General features: G+C 35.3%; 1 protein-coding gene across 1 annotated transcript; it reads right to left on the bottom strand.

Moving 5' to 3' along the window:
• Window positions 1–6,351: 6,351 nt before the first annotated feature.
• LOC129798324 (translation initiation factor IF-2, mitochondrial) lies at window positions 6,352–15,709 on the bottom strand. Its single transcript, XM_055841431.1, has 5 exons — window positions 15,640–15,709; window positions 15,377–15,485; window positions 14,492–15,313; window positions 9,980–10,928; window positions 6,352–6,568 (listed from the first exon to the last, which is right to left on the bottom strand). The coding sequence occupies exons 1-5, from the start codon at window positions 15,654–15,656 to the stop codon at window positions 6,396–6,398; spliced, it is 2,070 nt and encodes a 689-aa protein (XP_055697406.1). The 5' UTR covers window positions 15,657–15,709; the 3' UTR covers window positions 6,352–6,395.
• Between the last annotated feature and the right edge of the window lie 349 nt (window positions 15,710–16,058).

Here is a 16,058-nt window from a genome sequence, read left to right as displayed (position 1 = left end):
CTCACAGTGTACTTTTGAGTGTCAAAGAATATTTCTCGAATTTGCTAACGATCATGGAATTGAGTTTCACCTCAGATCACAGAAGCTGTGCGATTTTAGAAAATCCCAATGAAAAAAGAACCAAGTCATCGAAGCTGTCTTCGAAGGAGATCATCTCATGCATCGACATAAAGGGACAGATAATCCTAACCGGCTTATGTAGGTGAGATTCTTAACGTGAGCTAACTCGGAATGCATGCAAATTCGATTTGGAGCTGAAGTTGGGAGACGCCATTCAGTTATCTTGAATCAAATTCGTGAAATTATACAAATTTTGTATTTAAACCAAAATATCAAGGATTTGGATGAACTGGCACAAAAGTAATATATGGGTGAAATGTAGACCAGAATGTTCTCTATAATTTTCCCATAGAACATGATCTCATCGATTACTCAGAAGTCAAGATAAGCGAGGTTTTTTGTTTCTTAACTTGTTTTTTTATCCAGAGTTCCCCAAGTAGTCATTTGTTGAACTTCAACTATATCAAAGAATTGTTGTCTTTTGTGGGACTTTCCATTTAAAACCATATTTTAAGTGTCTTGGTGGAGTAGAGGCAGTCAAATTGGCATCTGAGTGATTTCAAACGCGTTATTATGGGAAAAATAAATTTTTTCACACTTAAACGGCAAAATCGGAGTGATAGCGTAGTCTGAGTGGAAAATGATGTATGGACGAAATGTAGAGACAAATCTGCTCTACAATTATGTCGAAGTAATCATCAAAATCGGTTCAGCGACAGTCGAGATAATTGAGGTTATGTGATATTGAAATTGGTTTTTCGACTGTGGCGCCCCTGGTGTTGGTCCCACGAAGTTCAAATATTTTAGAAAGTTGTAGTATTTGGTGAGATCTTTCGTTTAAGCCTTCATTCATCAAAATCGGTCACATAGAACCGGAGATATGATTTTTTGAATTTTGTGAACTTTGACCCCTCATATCTCCGGTTCTATTGAAACCACAGCGCACATACGCACCATTTTGGAAACGTCCTAGACTGGACTACAACCTACTAAAATTTCATTAACTTGCACAATGCCGTTTTTGATAAAAGTGACTTTGAATTTCGATGAATTTTGACGCTATCACAGCGCCACCTATGGTGACTTTTTGAACTTCCATCTGAAAGTGCTCATTGAGACGAAACCAAAAAGGTAAAATTTAGGTCGCTATGTTAGTTAGAACCGGAGATAGAGGCCGGTCAATGTTCGAACTTTGACCCCTTATAGCTCGGGTCAGGGGTTATGGATCGACTTAAGGTTTTTTTTGTTTGATAGGTATAATCAACGGCTACAACATACTAAAATTTCAGCCCGATGCACAATGGAATTTTTGAGTTATTTAACTTATAAGATTTAAAAATTTTCTTTTTAATAATAGCGCCCCTAGCGGTGGTTTTATGAACTTGCGATGTTAGAAGGGGAGGTGGCATTTCACGAGAGCTTTCCAAAAAGCCCTCACTTTTTAAATTATGACAATTAGAACCGGAGTTATGGCCATTTTAAGAAATTTTTTTTGGACCCTTATAGCTCGGGTCAGGGGGGTCGGGGGACCTTAAGTTTGGTATTGATGGAAAGCTCTAAGGTCCAGCTATAACATACTAAAATTTGAGCCTGCTCGATGCCATAGGGGCGAAGCTATTGAGAATACAAAAAAAGGGGGGTCTTCAAAATGGCGGAAGGAGGGGTGGAGGGTGGGGGGTCAATGCACCAAGTTGCAATTTTCACCCGATATATAACCTTTGCCGAAAACCGCAAGTCGATATCTTTTTTAGTTTAGGAGCTATTAAGCTCCAAAGAGCGGCCGGCCGGCCGGCCGGCCGGCCGGCCAGCCGGCCGGCCGGGAACGTAAAATAGCCACATATATATTCGTGATCAGGAAGTGCTGAAACACATTTTGGCCAAGTTTGAGGTCGATCGGACGACATGAAATTTTGTTAGGATTATAGTAGGTGAGATTGTTAAGAATCTCACCTAATTTCCCTACGACAGTCTCTCCCACAGAAGGCACTTGAGAGACAAAAAGGAGATGATCAAATGCTGGGAACATCATGGGAAAATCGTTAGATGATAGAAAATTTGTCACACGATCGCACCAGATGCATGATTAATGTGATTGTCATGGAACTCTATGGAACTGAAGACCTCTCTTCAGCTGGGTAACAAGGCTTTTGCGAAATCTCAACAGAGCCACTGTCTGTTTACCTCTGAAGTGTGCCCAGTCTTCAAAAAAAGAAAAGAAAAAAAACACCTCACTCTCACCCAAAGAGAATTTCTAACACACATTTTACAAATATTTACCCATTGAAATACTTTGTCAATGATACACTATTGTGAGATCCCAACCGTCAGGTTCATCGTTTTCATTTCACGCTGAAGATCACTTTTATCTTTTCCATTCACTGAAAAAAGGACACACGCAACATCAACTGATCATCGGATAGATCATGCTAATTGATGCTAATTCCAGAGGAAATTTCTTGCTTCTCCATTCAGCGATCCTTCATTATCCGCTGACGATCTTGCACATTAAAGTAAGGTGCTTTTTGGTCAAGATCACGTTTGTGCAGTGGACTGTAGAGAGAAGGAATTTCTCTGGGATGAAAGATTCCATTAAGATAGCATTTAACTTTTGATTTCAATGAAGATCTGCTCGATTACAAGTCTAGGATAGAGACATTTGAGATCAATTACACACCAATGATCATGTAAAAATTAAACTGTATATAAAATGTAACGATGAATATCTTAAATATGAAAAATACAAAAAGATATGAGCATATTTCTAAATAAAAAATTAAGCTTATGCTAATTCCTATTACTACACTGACTGAGAAGAAAATAGGGATGCGATTAACTTTTTTTTCTCATAACTTTAACACTTTTTAGGTGTAAAAATATATCAAGATTTTTTAATGTTAATTTTACACCTTTTTGATGGTAAAAATAACATGGAAAAATGTAACTTTAATCCCTAATGCACCGAAAAAGCATAATATTAACACCGATTTCGGATCAATACTGCAGGGTAAAATTAACATTTCCGGAATGTTATTTTAACTTTTTCGGATTTCTCTCAGTGTATAACTCATTGCAAAGTATACGATCCAGATAGTTAAAATAATTCTATAAATTCATTTAAACATCCTGAAAACCTGTCAGAACTAACAGAGAACATAAGGGAATTCTTGGAGACCCATGGATTTTTTCAGAAACTTTGGAACTGAAACTATTTTTCGAAAACCCTTGGGTTTAACCCTTTAAGAACGATTGGGTCACCGGTGACCCAAAAATGAAATTTTTCATACAATCTTCTAAAGTTATGCTTTGCCCTAAAAAGTTAGGAAAAGTGATTTTTTCTGACCCTCGATTTTTGACCTTCTCGTCCATAAAGGGTTAAGGGTATTTCATTTTTATCTCATTTACTATAAATCTCATTTTCTCGGCAGCATTAGCTATGCCGACAAGTGTTCTAGGAGAGGTGATGAAGAAGTATTGACTACGTATTTTTTATCGTATGAGCAGAAGGTGCAGAACATTCTAGTCTTACCACTTAGACCAGAGGTGTGCAAAAACCGTTGAAACCGAATTAACGTCAAAATAAGTTTGTTATAGTAGCGTTTTGACCATTGACAAACAAGCTTTATTTGACGTTTTTTCGGTTTCAAATGGTTCTTGCACACCTCTGACTTAGACCTAGAGACCGTTATGCTGGCTTCAGACCTAAGGTTAAGCCCAGTTTCCAAAGATCTCGAAATTCAAAATAGCAACCAAGTTTATTGGTTTTTCAAAATTTAATGGATCGCTGGCTTATATTGTCCAATCTTAAGTGATAATTTTCCAAAAAATCTTGACTGATAAAAAATTAGAGATGATAAGTCATATGGCTAAACCTTAGGTCTGAAGCCCGTATTACACGGGTTTCAGACTAAAGGTTTAGACCAGTTTTCAAAAATTTCGAAATCTTAAATAACAACCAAATTTATTGCCTTCCAAAACCTAGTTGATGTCTTAATACTAATAATTTTTGGAGCAGACATCATGGGGTTACTATTAGTAATACTTACAATGCGGTTATCGAATCTCTGAGTCGAAATCCTGTGTCTACCAGTAGCGTTTTTTAGATGTACTCGTGCCTCATCATTATGATATTTGACCATTATATGTATAACCTTTCGTCAGTTTCCATAAAATTTGGCAATTGAATGACACCGATTTATTCCAACAGTATCTCTGGACGATTTGCCACCTTTTAACTTTTTCTAATTTGCCATTTTTAACTTAAATTATAAATTATCAAAAACAGATTATTTCTTGTTATTTATCATCAATCTTATACACATATTTTTACCATTGACAACTTTAAAAATGTACAAATCCACCAATTGCCTCTCAAATGACATACACTCAAAATGTAACCGGTTTACATTAAGTTGGTTGCATGTTTTGACCATTTTGAATTAGTTTTTTAAATGAGGCAACAAACTTTTGATTTTTCAAAAATGACCAACTTTTGGAAAACAATTATTTTTGATATGGAATAAAATTGATAAATTCTTTTTGAAAAATATAAATAATATCTACGGATTACAGGGAACTCATCTGCAAAAAGAAAAATTAAAAAAAAATTCTATCATTTTTTTCACTTGTTTTCTCAAACATGCATTAGGCAACAAACTATTGACACTCACTGTAATACTGGGCTGTTTGTCCCATGTTAATATAGGATTTACAGCAACTAAAATTCTATTCATTTTATTTTACGAAAATAAATTATGCAAAATCATCTAGTTCTAGTGCGAATGGGCTAATACTCTGAAAAGAAATTAGACAGCTTTACTTTGAAGAGAGATGTGCTCTCAATATGACACTATTTTTAAAGTCGGCGGCAAACGCAGCACGTTGAACTGAAATTCTTTTAATAATACCGATGCTTTACCAATACAATATCCACATGTTTTTCTGCACTTTACTGTTCTCAAGTGCTTTTGCATTATCGACTTTTTTCTGTTGGTTCCTATTTCGACGGTTTTTCATAGTTCTCGCTGTGTACTAAAACCACAAAACAGTCGTGACAGGAACCAACAACGACAAATCGATAATGCAGGGACACTTGAGAACAGTAAATTGCTAAAAAACATGTTCATTTTTCATTGGAAGATCACCATTAGCCCTTACAAATTTCATACTTACCAGTATGTTTTCAATAAAAAACTCTTTTTTCTTTATTATTTTATTCAACTTAAATTATACATAGAGCAAATAAATAAAATTCATTTGAATGGTCCTCAGAAGCAAGGAAAAACTTTCGTTGACGAAACATCCAGAAAAAAACCTGTGGAAATGAGAGAGGAAGCATTAATGGAAGTGAGGATGAATTTAATCATACAATAAAATGCCACAAGTTTAGAAACCGGAATTACGCTGATAAAATATTTTCATAGAGTGTGATATGTTTTAATAATGGCAATTTTTCGTACACTCAAGTTACAAATGATTTTAAAATAATTAGAGAAATCTTGGGGATTTCTTGGCAATTTACTAAACTTGTAAAATCTGTCGTTTTTCAATTTTCAACGAAATTGTTTTTGCTGAAATCGATGAAATCTTCAGAAAAAGTTTAATTCGACAAAGTTAAAATTTTCCTAATTGAATTTGTTTTATTTAGCAAATAGTTCTGGTATTTATTTGAGCTACAGCTGTAGCAGAAATTATGTAAAACTTTTCCTCGCGAGAGGAACAAGACGAAAGAAAAAAAAGAGATGAAAAAGCTTCAGGAAACATAGCGATAAAGAGCAAGTTTTATCGACTTACAACTTCCCAAAGTCCTCCCCAAGATGTGCGTTTCTCTCTTCAATCATCAGCTTACATTCACACATTTTAGATCCAAATTTAGAATTAAGCACGATTAGAGTCTTGGTAGCTTTTCTTCCGTATCCCCTGATTAGAGACCGCTTTTTTTTCTTCTTCTCTCTCTCTGCAAAAACGGAGAATTTTTATGCGAAAGGAAAAGAAGCCAAAAGTAGAGCAAAAGCATAATTCTATGAGAGAAGGCAACATTGAACCATTTGTCATGCCTTGATACTCTCCATGGAAATAAATTTTCATTCACAGCCAAATTGGAGCAGTGAAACTCCTCAATGAGCCTCTCATTCTGGTCTCCACAAATCTCCAACCCGATAACACAACATCCGTTCAATGAGATTCTCCTCCTCGACCTCTCTGACACAATTTCAATTTTTTTTCTTGTTTCTTCCCCATCAAACTTCCAGAAATACTCTTTTTTTTTTAGCACGGAACAGAAGTGATACTTACTATTGCTAGAAATTGTTCTACAGCAATCACAGACGTTAAATGGATCAGAATCCAGGATCCCAAGATGTTGTTTGTGTCTTTTCGTTGACAGTAAAGCACTGAACAACATCTCCAGGTTGGACTTCGCAAGACAAATCTCTGGGCTTCAGGCCGCATTCAGTGTCATTTTTGACGGAGTCCACTTCGTTCTTTAGGTGCCTCATGGAATCCAGGACTCCTGGAAGTTCATACAAGTTCATTGTGACATTTCTGAGCACAGAAATACCTTTTTCAAACTTCTGGGAATATTGGTGTTTCACGTGATCACCTCCGTGGCGCTAGTTACACGAAGCATAATGCTTCACTATTCAAAAACTTAAGGCCGTTAAAGCCAATTGAAGACCGTTTTGTATGAATTTAAACTTTAATAAAATATGATAATTACCTCCAAATATCAGAAAATTAATATAAATTGATTAACCAAATTCTTTTAAAATACGTTTTCATTAACTAAATAAGGCCTCGTTTATAGGGAGATCAGGGAAATATTTCGAAATACACCCAACTGTTCTATGCACCGATGAGTCTTGGAATTTCAATTTCAATTCAATAAATTATGCAAAATCATCTAGTTCTAGTCTCTGGAAATAATGGGAATCTGGAAATAATAATAATAATGGGCTAATACTCTGGAAATAAATTAGACAGCTTTACTTTGAAAAGAGATGTGCTCGCAGTAGGACACTATTATCAAAGTCGGCGGCAAGCGCAGCACGTTGAACTGAAATTCTTTTAATAATATCGGTGCTTTTCCAATACAAAATCCACATGTTTATCTGCACTTTACTGTTCTCAAGTGATCCTGCATTATCGACTTTTTCGTGTTGGTTTCTGTCTCGAATGATTTCCTCAATCCTCGTCTTCGCCATGTTTTCGAAACACAAAACAGTAAAGATAGGAACCAACTCAAAGGAAGGTCTATAATGCAGAAACACTTGGGAACAGTAAGTGCTGAAAAACATGTTCATTTTTCAATGAAAGAACATCATAAGGCGCAACTCGTCTAAAATGCGAAGCCAAGGGCACTGTCAATTCTTCGAAATCTTGAAAAATTTTGTTAAAATGTGTTTTGTTAATATAAATTTAATTAAAATAGTAATAAATTAATATTATACATTAATAAACTAATTGTTTCATAAATTAAAATAACTTAAAAGGTAATAAATTTAAGGATGAAAATGTTCACATTGCACAAAATCCCCTTTCTCTGAAGTATTCTGTGCTAACATGTTTATTAAACTCTAATTTCTTAGGGTAAAATTTGGAAAGCGAGACAGTTTGGAAAGTGGGACCAAGCAGTGTGGAATGTGGGACACCTCCATAAAACTTGACAATAAATCAATTAAGTATTTCAATTTTCGATAAAGACGATAAAAAGATTATTAAACCTAATTTTGTGATTATTTGAGAAGTTAAAAATGCAAAAATCGTTATAAAAGAATCAAAGAGTGACTTGCAAGAAGAATTTTAAAAATGTAATGCATGCGTGATATTCATAACCTTCACACGATAGTTGACATTTTCTCTGTTTCTTATGAAAGTTGCTAGGAAAATGTTAAAGTGTTTTGCTTGATTTTTCGGCATAATTTGTGATATGTTATTAAGTCTGCAGTAAAAATCGCAGGACATATATCCATTTAAAAGGTGAATAAAAAATATTTGTGAAATATTAAAGTTAAAAGTTCTTTTGAGTCAAGAAACACGGTATAGACCTTTTTAAAAACTTCTCTATTTCCTCCTGCTACGACGTTTCGGAGATTGGTTGTCTCCTTCCTCAGGTATGGGTAGATATGGGGAAGCTCTTATCAGGTTTCTGGGGAATTACTTGAACAATTACATACACCTGGACTTCATAAAACACTTTCTGGGACGATGTCACCATTTGGACGGTTTGACGCAGAATGATGATAAAAAGGTCTATACCGTGTTTCTTGACTCAAAATTATCCATAAAAGACCGAGAATACAATTTAAAAGTTCTTGTTAATTGGGATTCCTCAAGCGTTACCCGGACATAAAGGAGGCATTAGCATAACTATCCAATGTGCAAGTATACGTAGAAAAACCTCAATATTTGATTTTCCACGTATTTCGTATAATAGTTTGTCATTAATATCAATATGTCTATCTTTCCAAAAGTTTTTGTCCCACTTTCCAAAATTTTGTCCATCTTTTCAAAATGTGTTGTTTTCTAATTTGATTGAATATTCCAATATATTTGTTTGAAATTTCTAATAAAACTGTCAAGATATTTAAACTGTTAAGAACTGTTAGAATATTTTACAAGGAATCTTCATGATACAAAGGATCTCATGAAAAAAATAAATATTTATTCGGCTTAAAAATGCATTTCAAATTGAACTTTTTCTTAAGTGTCCCCCTTTCCACAATTCACCGTTTGTCTTATTGATTCCATCAATTCGAAGAGAAAAAACCACTTCAATGCCAAGTTAAACCTATTCCATAAATGGATTGTAAATCTGAAGTGCAAGTACATTATTTGCCGCTTCGGCGATGACTGGGAATTTTCGATAATTTTTGTGGAATTTTAGGATGGTAGGACGTTTGAATTTCTATTTGTATAAAATAAGTTTCCTTTTCAAGAACTTATTAACTTTTGTCCAACTCGTCGTAGGTATAAATTTTCAAATTTCCAAGGGTTTTTTTTTAAATTCCCTCTGACATACCTTCGAATCGGTACATGATAAACGTCAACTGGGGAAATCTTTCAAATCCAAAAGGATAATAACTGAAAGTAAGGATTAATAGTGGATCCTGACATGCAGAACTATTCAAAAATATTTCACATAAAAACGTTTTATGAGCGTAGGCAGCGTAAGTCTCATTTCATGAAAAACAGTTGAAGATTAATAGATTTTTATAAGCTTGTTCAAACAAAGATTTTTTTAAAAGCTATCTCCTGTTCTCCTATATCAATGAGTCTTGGAAAAACTGTTCCTCAAGTATGTTTTGGCTAAAAATGAGTAGAATACTTTCTATGTTCTTTCGAAGCGCTGTAATGTATGAGGGAATTTTTATTGTTTCGAAATTTAAAAGTTAAACCGATCAGATAGTTTTACTTTTCTGATGAAAAAGAGGAGATTTTATGCGCTGGAAGACAGACAAATGTAAATTGTTGTATAAGTGGCACTTCGAATTTCGAATTTAAATTTAATGGAATCAAAACAATTAAAATTAGATTGAACTATAAATTGAATTTGGCGTGATGTTCAAAAGAAGAAAATTAAACTAGTCTTGATCATAGCATAAATTTTTTTACGTCAACATTTCCATGATTTTAAGTTATCAAAATGATTTTCCAGTTGTACTTTGACAGGTTAAAATTGTTTGGAAAAACTATTTCAAGAAAACAATAGCAGGAGATTAATTTTTTTTGTGGAAAAGGATCAGTTTCGTTTGCATGGACAATGGAGATGGCGTGACAATCGACTGTTAAAATATTTGAAAAGTTTAGAATTTAAAATTAGACTATTCGAAATTTCAAATTAAAACCATTATGCGATTTTAAAGTAAAGTGAAAAATATGTTAAAATGTTTAAAATATAAGTTTAATTATGAAAATTTCGTACCTGTGTAGATGACTTCGTTCTGCCTCACTATCTTGTACTGCAGCTTTTTCTTCAAAACTCCTTTAGTACAGCGACATCCCAGGACCGTTACCTCCTTTTTCCCTTCCGTTATCTTGAATATTTGCAGAATACTCGCTTCTCCAATAACTTCCTCCACTTCCAGAGGAGGTAGTTTGCTGCTGATCTCTTCCTTGAGATCATTGACCAAATGATAGATCACATTGAAGTCCCGAACAGGCACTCTGCTCTTCGCAGCCACGAAAGAGTCCACAGAGAAGGCATAGATGATCGCATTGAATGTCTTGGATAGCTCAACATCCCCTTCGGAGACATTTCCAACTCCGTAGTGGACAATGTTGAGCCTGCACTTCTCAAAGTCATCATACGAGTCTAGGACATTGAGGATCGCTTCCACGGATCCATGAACATCCCCTTTAAGGATGACATTGACACAGGGAGTAGGATCATCGTCAGGAATTTCTTTCTGTCGCGGACCCTTTTGTCGGCTCCGGAAGTAACCTGCCTTCCTCCTTGCATCCCGTTCTGCTCGATACTTCTCTAGATGCTCAAGCTCCTTCTTGAGAATAGCCTCACGATCCCCTTCAGCCTTCTCTTCCATTTGCTTATTTTTCCGGAATCTCAAAACTGAACCGGCTTTCTTTTCACTCTCCACCTCGAGAACTTGCTCTCCAGCCAATGGGAGATCTCTCCAGCCCAGAATCTCAACAGGCGTTCCTGGAGTCGCTTTCTCCAGGGGTTTTCCCGTGTGATCAAATAAACCCCTGACCTTTGCAAAAGCCACTCCGCTCACGAGAATTGCTCCCTTTCGGAGAGTTCCTCGTGTCACGATTGTCGTGGACAATTTTCCACGGAATTTGTCAATTCGCGACTCAATCACAATGCCCTCCACGAATCCCTTGAAGTCCGCCTTGAGCCCCATCATTGTGGCCTTAAAGGAAATTTAATGGGAGAATCTTGAAACTTGGTCAAGACTCTGTGGCAACTTTTATCTCTCAGGGAGCGTGTGTAAAGAATTTTTAGATATGACTCCGTATCCGTTCCATATCGCATCAGAATCATACTCTTCTACTTCAAAATATGATGAATTTAATTGTTTCCAGCTCAAAATGTGTATTTGAATACAAGGTGGAGTGATTAAACTGATTCTTATGACTTTAACTCCGAATTTTCATTAGAAAATATTTAAGAAATTCATTTTACAGGAATAGTTTCTCGTACTAGAAGTAATAATGAATATTTTTAAAACTTTTCAGAAGATTGTGAGATTATTATGATTTCCGATATTTTCCATAAGATCGAATCTATACAGAGTTTGCAAAATTCAGATGATGCATAAGATTCAATATGAAGGTAAATTATGGCAAAAGATTAAGTTCATATAATATGTAATTTTCGAATATTCGAAAAAATGAAATTAAACTGGATATTCGAAGATCCACCGGAAGTCCACAACAGTGGAACTTAAACTCTCTGTTTGAGAGCTGACAGTTTCTGTTAAAACCTTCGATCTTGCTTTCGATTTTTTGATAATTGACAGAGTATTCACTCAACCCTTTAAGGACGATTGGGTCACCGATGACCCAAAAATGAAACTTTTCCTATGGCCTTCTAAAGTTGTATTTTGCTATAAAAAGTTACAATAAATGATTTTTCTGACCCTTAATTTTTGACCTTCTCGTCTTTAAAGGGTTAAGGCCTCTACACACTAGCTGAAGTTTCTTTAAAAAATGTCCTTAAAGAAAATTTCCCCTATCCTTGTAGGCAGAAATGTCATAATTTTCTAAAAAAGGCAATTTTTGACGAAAATTGCTTCTGGTGTGTAGAAACCATTAGAGGTTTTCGTTTTTTCGGTATTTTCTTAATAACTTTCACAAATTATTTTTTTTAAGAGATCTATTACACATTTTTTGTTATTGGTGACTTTGTGTTTATTTTCTTCTTTTTTAGATTAGCAAAGATGAGTTTTTTGTATACCTTCGAATCGGTAAAGCTTTAATTATTTTAACTAAACCAAAATTTGCAAGGAACTCTCAAATTATGGAAGCTTACAGAATGCTTATTATTTATTGCATAATTGAGAGCAAATTATTTTTTAGGCTCACATTTAGATAAATAATTGTCAAACTAGAAAAAAAATAATTAGCCGAGACACAAACAGATGACTGTTATGCAACGTATAATTCCGTGGTTAAAATACTCTCGTGTTGTTCAGAGGTGGAGTTTAGAAAGTTTAAAGATTTACACTTCATTTCTGTTCCGAATTATTTTTAATGGCTGGCTATAATGATATGCAAAAATTGCTAAGGATCGCTTGGTCTCTTGTTATCAAACATTGACTTGGCTTTGAAAATAATTTGAGCCGAAATCCACCTGAAAAAGTTAGTGTCTCGTCTCACCCGGAAAGCTATTACCCGAAAAATGGTTTGTGTCTTGGCTAGCCCAAATAACTTACCTTACAAAGAAATTACTACTCTGACGATACAAGGAGTTCCGGCTTAAGAGTAAACTGGACTGAAATAATTTGATGTGAATTGCCCACTATTGGGGCTAATTTATAAAAAAGTACATTTTTAAAATTCTTCCAAATGTATGTAAAAATTTTTCACGCGGTAAATTTGATGACCATGTCATATATAAGATTAATATTAAGATTAATACTTTTTGAACTGCGAGAATGGCGAAAAAGATAGCAAGTGCTTTATCTTGCCTCTCTCTCGCTCGAAAACTGACCGAATCGCAGTTGGCACGTATGGCAAATTGCTCGAATTACCTGTAATACGATTCAGAAAGCAATTGATACGAACAGTAATATCTTAGTCATCGTATTACTCCACTAGAGTGTGGACTCTTTCTAACACACGGGATTTTCTTTTTAAAATTTTGTATACTATATACCTTTCTTTCTGGATTTTCTTATAATCTTATATGTGACACCACAGTTAAATGCACTTCTTATGAATCGTTTACATTGAAAATAGGCTGAAAATTGTAGATCATGACGTTCTTGTAAGCTATTCCAAAGATATCTCCTACTAAAGGTAAGCAATTTTACTGTGTCACTGGAATTAATTCGCGGGCTTTTTATCGGTCCAGAAAAATTCTTTCAAAGCGAACTTCCTGTATGTCGCTTATAACAGAGACTTGCTCAAAAAGGAAATTATTCCAACTGAAAGACTTAATCTAATGTAGAGGTGAGCTAAAACTGTTTGAAACCGAACAAACGTCAGATAAACATTATACGTCAATAGTCACAATGCTACCTGAAAAAAATTTATTTTGACGTTTATTCTGTTTCAAACGGTTCTTGTTAACCCCTGATCTAATGTATTTATTCTACCCAAAATTTCATAATAAATAATTTATTTTATGTAAAACCTATTCTTTCCGTACAGAAGTAAAGTTTGGTAAAGAGAAAAGCCATTCGAAAATCTATTTAAAAAGTCAAAAAAGAGACTTTCTTACTTCTTGATAATTCCGCAAGGTGGCTGAGGTACATCTTGTTCGAATTTCGAAGTGCTCAAGTGTTAAAATGTGTTGGTCTTCACTTTGCTGTGAGGAAAAAGACAGAACAACGAAGCTTACTGTTCTTATTCCATTATTTAATCACTCCATAATCACTGTGTAAATCTTTTGCCAGCTTTTTAGTGTAATTTGATAAATGTTCCCCCCCCCACCCTGTTCGAAAATTTATGAAAATTCGAAATTGAATTTGAAGTGTTCAAAAATCAACAACTTTTTGTGCAAATAGAGTTGAATTTACCTTTTATGCAAGACACTATTGGAGAATCATCTACTTCTATTTGGGCTCACTTTCTTACTTCTTAAATAATTTTTTTCGGGCCAGCCGCTGTGATCAACGACATATAGCCATGGCAGCAACCATTTTTCGGATGATAGGTCTATTGTGTTAGTCAAGACACTCACCATTTTTCGGATGGTAAGCCTTTTGGTCTAACCAAGCCACAAATAATTTTTCGGGTGAATTTTACCTCACTTCAGGACGATAATGATTCGTATGTCTCATGAGAATTATTTATGAAAAACGTGACTTCTGATGGGTATTTATTCTTTCTAAAGAGTAAAGAGTTTTCCTATTTTTTAATGAATTATAAATTAGAGATCAAAACAATGAGAATTAATGTAAAAAAAACAGATAATTGAACTTTTTTGTAACTTTCTTTAGATGTCTTCTGTTCTCATAATCCGTTGCGTTCTAAACATTTAATTTTTCTATACCCATGCGCAGCTAGCTTCACGATATTCACTACGCCATCTTGATTTATGGATTTCCGGAATAGTGTAATACTAGTATGGTGAGGTAGATGACGCATCATCATAAAAATCTAATTTTTTCTCAATAATCAGTGAATGTAGAGTTCTTTTTACTTGATCATTTTGTTGCAATGTTAATAATCGTTAAGAAAATTTGTTTTTATTAGTCAGAGAACTCAGAGAACGAAGAGGAAAAGTGATTTTAAAGGTAAAACTAACCTGAGCGCTGATGGTTTCCGTGAGTTCGGTGAGATTCGTTCCTTTGAGCGCAGAAATTGGCACCACTTGGATATCCCCTCCGTGTCCTTCGAGCGTCAATCCTAGCTGCATCAGTCCTTGTTTTGTCCTCTCAATATCCGCTTCTGGCTTGTCGATTTTATTAACAGCCACAATGACTGCTACTTTGGCCTCTTCGGCCAGACGCACGACCTCCTTGGTCTGCTGCATCACTCCATCATCAGCAGCCACGACCAGGACAATAATGTCCGTGCAATTGGCTCCTCGAGCTCGCATTGCGCTGAATGCCGCATGTCCGGGAGTGTCCAGGAAAGTAACCTTTTCCCCACTTTCCAATTCCACTGTAAAAGCTCCAATATGCTGTGTGATACCACCGGCCTCTCCAGCAGCCACAGAAGCACCCCTGAGTGTGTCCAGGAGCGTTGTCTTTCCGTGATCCACGTGACCCATTACAGTGACAATCGGATGACGAGGCTCCATGTCTTCAGGATCTGCTGGAGGTCGTGGCTGCACATCCTTATCTTTGACAATTACCTCAGAACTATCTGGAGGAGCCACAATCTTCATTTTCATGCCACATTTCTCCACAATCTCCTTGATAACCTTCAAATCTTGCAATCTTGTTTCTGATTCTAAATCATCTGCCCCTGGGACGTATAGCATGACCTCCTGAATGTGCTCCAGCGACTTTTGAGCAGACTTAGCCAATTCCTCAACGGTCATGTTGCGCCAAACATCCACAGTCCCGGACAGTGTGATCTTATTGGACTTTTTCGGGGAATATTCAATTATTCGCTGGGATTTCTGCATCAAAACCAAAAGTAATTTAATTACTTAGCTATATATTAAACATCAAGACTTCCCTACCCTTTCTTCAGCTGTCTTCCTTCGTTTGAGATACACGAAATTTGTGTGAATCCTCCGGGAAGGTGCAACATATTGTCTGTTCCATGAACCAATTAGATTCCATGGAAGTCTAAAAACAAAAAAGTGGGGTTAGAAAACCGAGCTCTAAAGAAAAGTCAATTTTCGAATTGTTTCTGCAATTAATATTTTAAACAGCTAAAGATAAAGATTCCTTTAGAGTTGTTTTATGTTTAAGTTATTAAAATTCTTCAAATTACACTTACCTTCTAAGAAAAACCATTGTAAACAGAAGCCGACACTGAATCTCACATGAAACTGACAGACGGAATGAAAGCTTTTCAAAAGCTCATGGATGAGGCATTAGGGTTATTGAAAGTTTCAAAATTTCAGTGAAATTTTCAGTGATTATATTACAACATATTTAAGAATTTAATGCATAAAAGTTTGTATTTTGTCCAGAAATGACTAATGATATCACTGAAAATGATTGAGAGTTGTCAAGTTTGTCAGTAGACATAAAGAAAGCCTCAGAAGGAGACTTCTGGTGAATCCCATGCTTGAATCACCATTTTAATTGGTTGCATTGCAATGGTTTTATTTGCTGTTAAAAGTAGAGATTACAGATTAGATTATCCTGCCTGATTCCTTCAGTGGCTATTCCAACTTCAAAAGCCTGTCGAGT

Source organism: Phlebotomus papatasi, chromosome 1 (assembly GCF_024763615.1).
Source record: "Phlebotomus papatasi isolate M1 chromosome 1, Ppap_2.1, whole genome shotgun sequence".
NCBI lineage: Eukaryota > Metazoa > Arthropoda > Insecta > Diptera > Psychodidae > Phlebotomus > Phlebotomus papatasi.
Note: the sequence above shows the minus strand (reverse complement) of the source record. Positions and strands in the feature narration are given on the sequence as shown.

Bases quoted from the DNA above. Each gene is read 5' to 3' on its own strand.
- LOC129798324 (XM_055841431.1), bottom strand. The intron at 15,314-15,376 runs GTAGGGAAGTCT...GTTTTGATGCAG, and splicing joins GGAAGACAGCTGAAGAAAGG to AAATCCCAGCGAATAATTGA. The intron at 6,569-9,979 runs GTACGAAATTTT...ATGAACTTCCAG, and splicing joins GAACGAAGTCATCTACACAG to GAGTCCTGGATTCCATGAGG.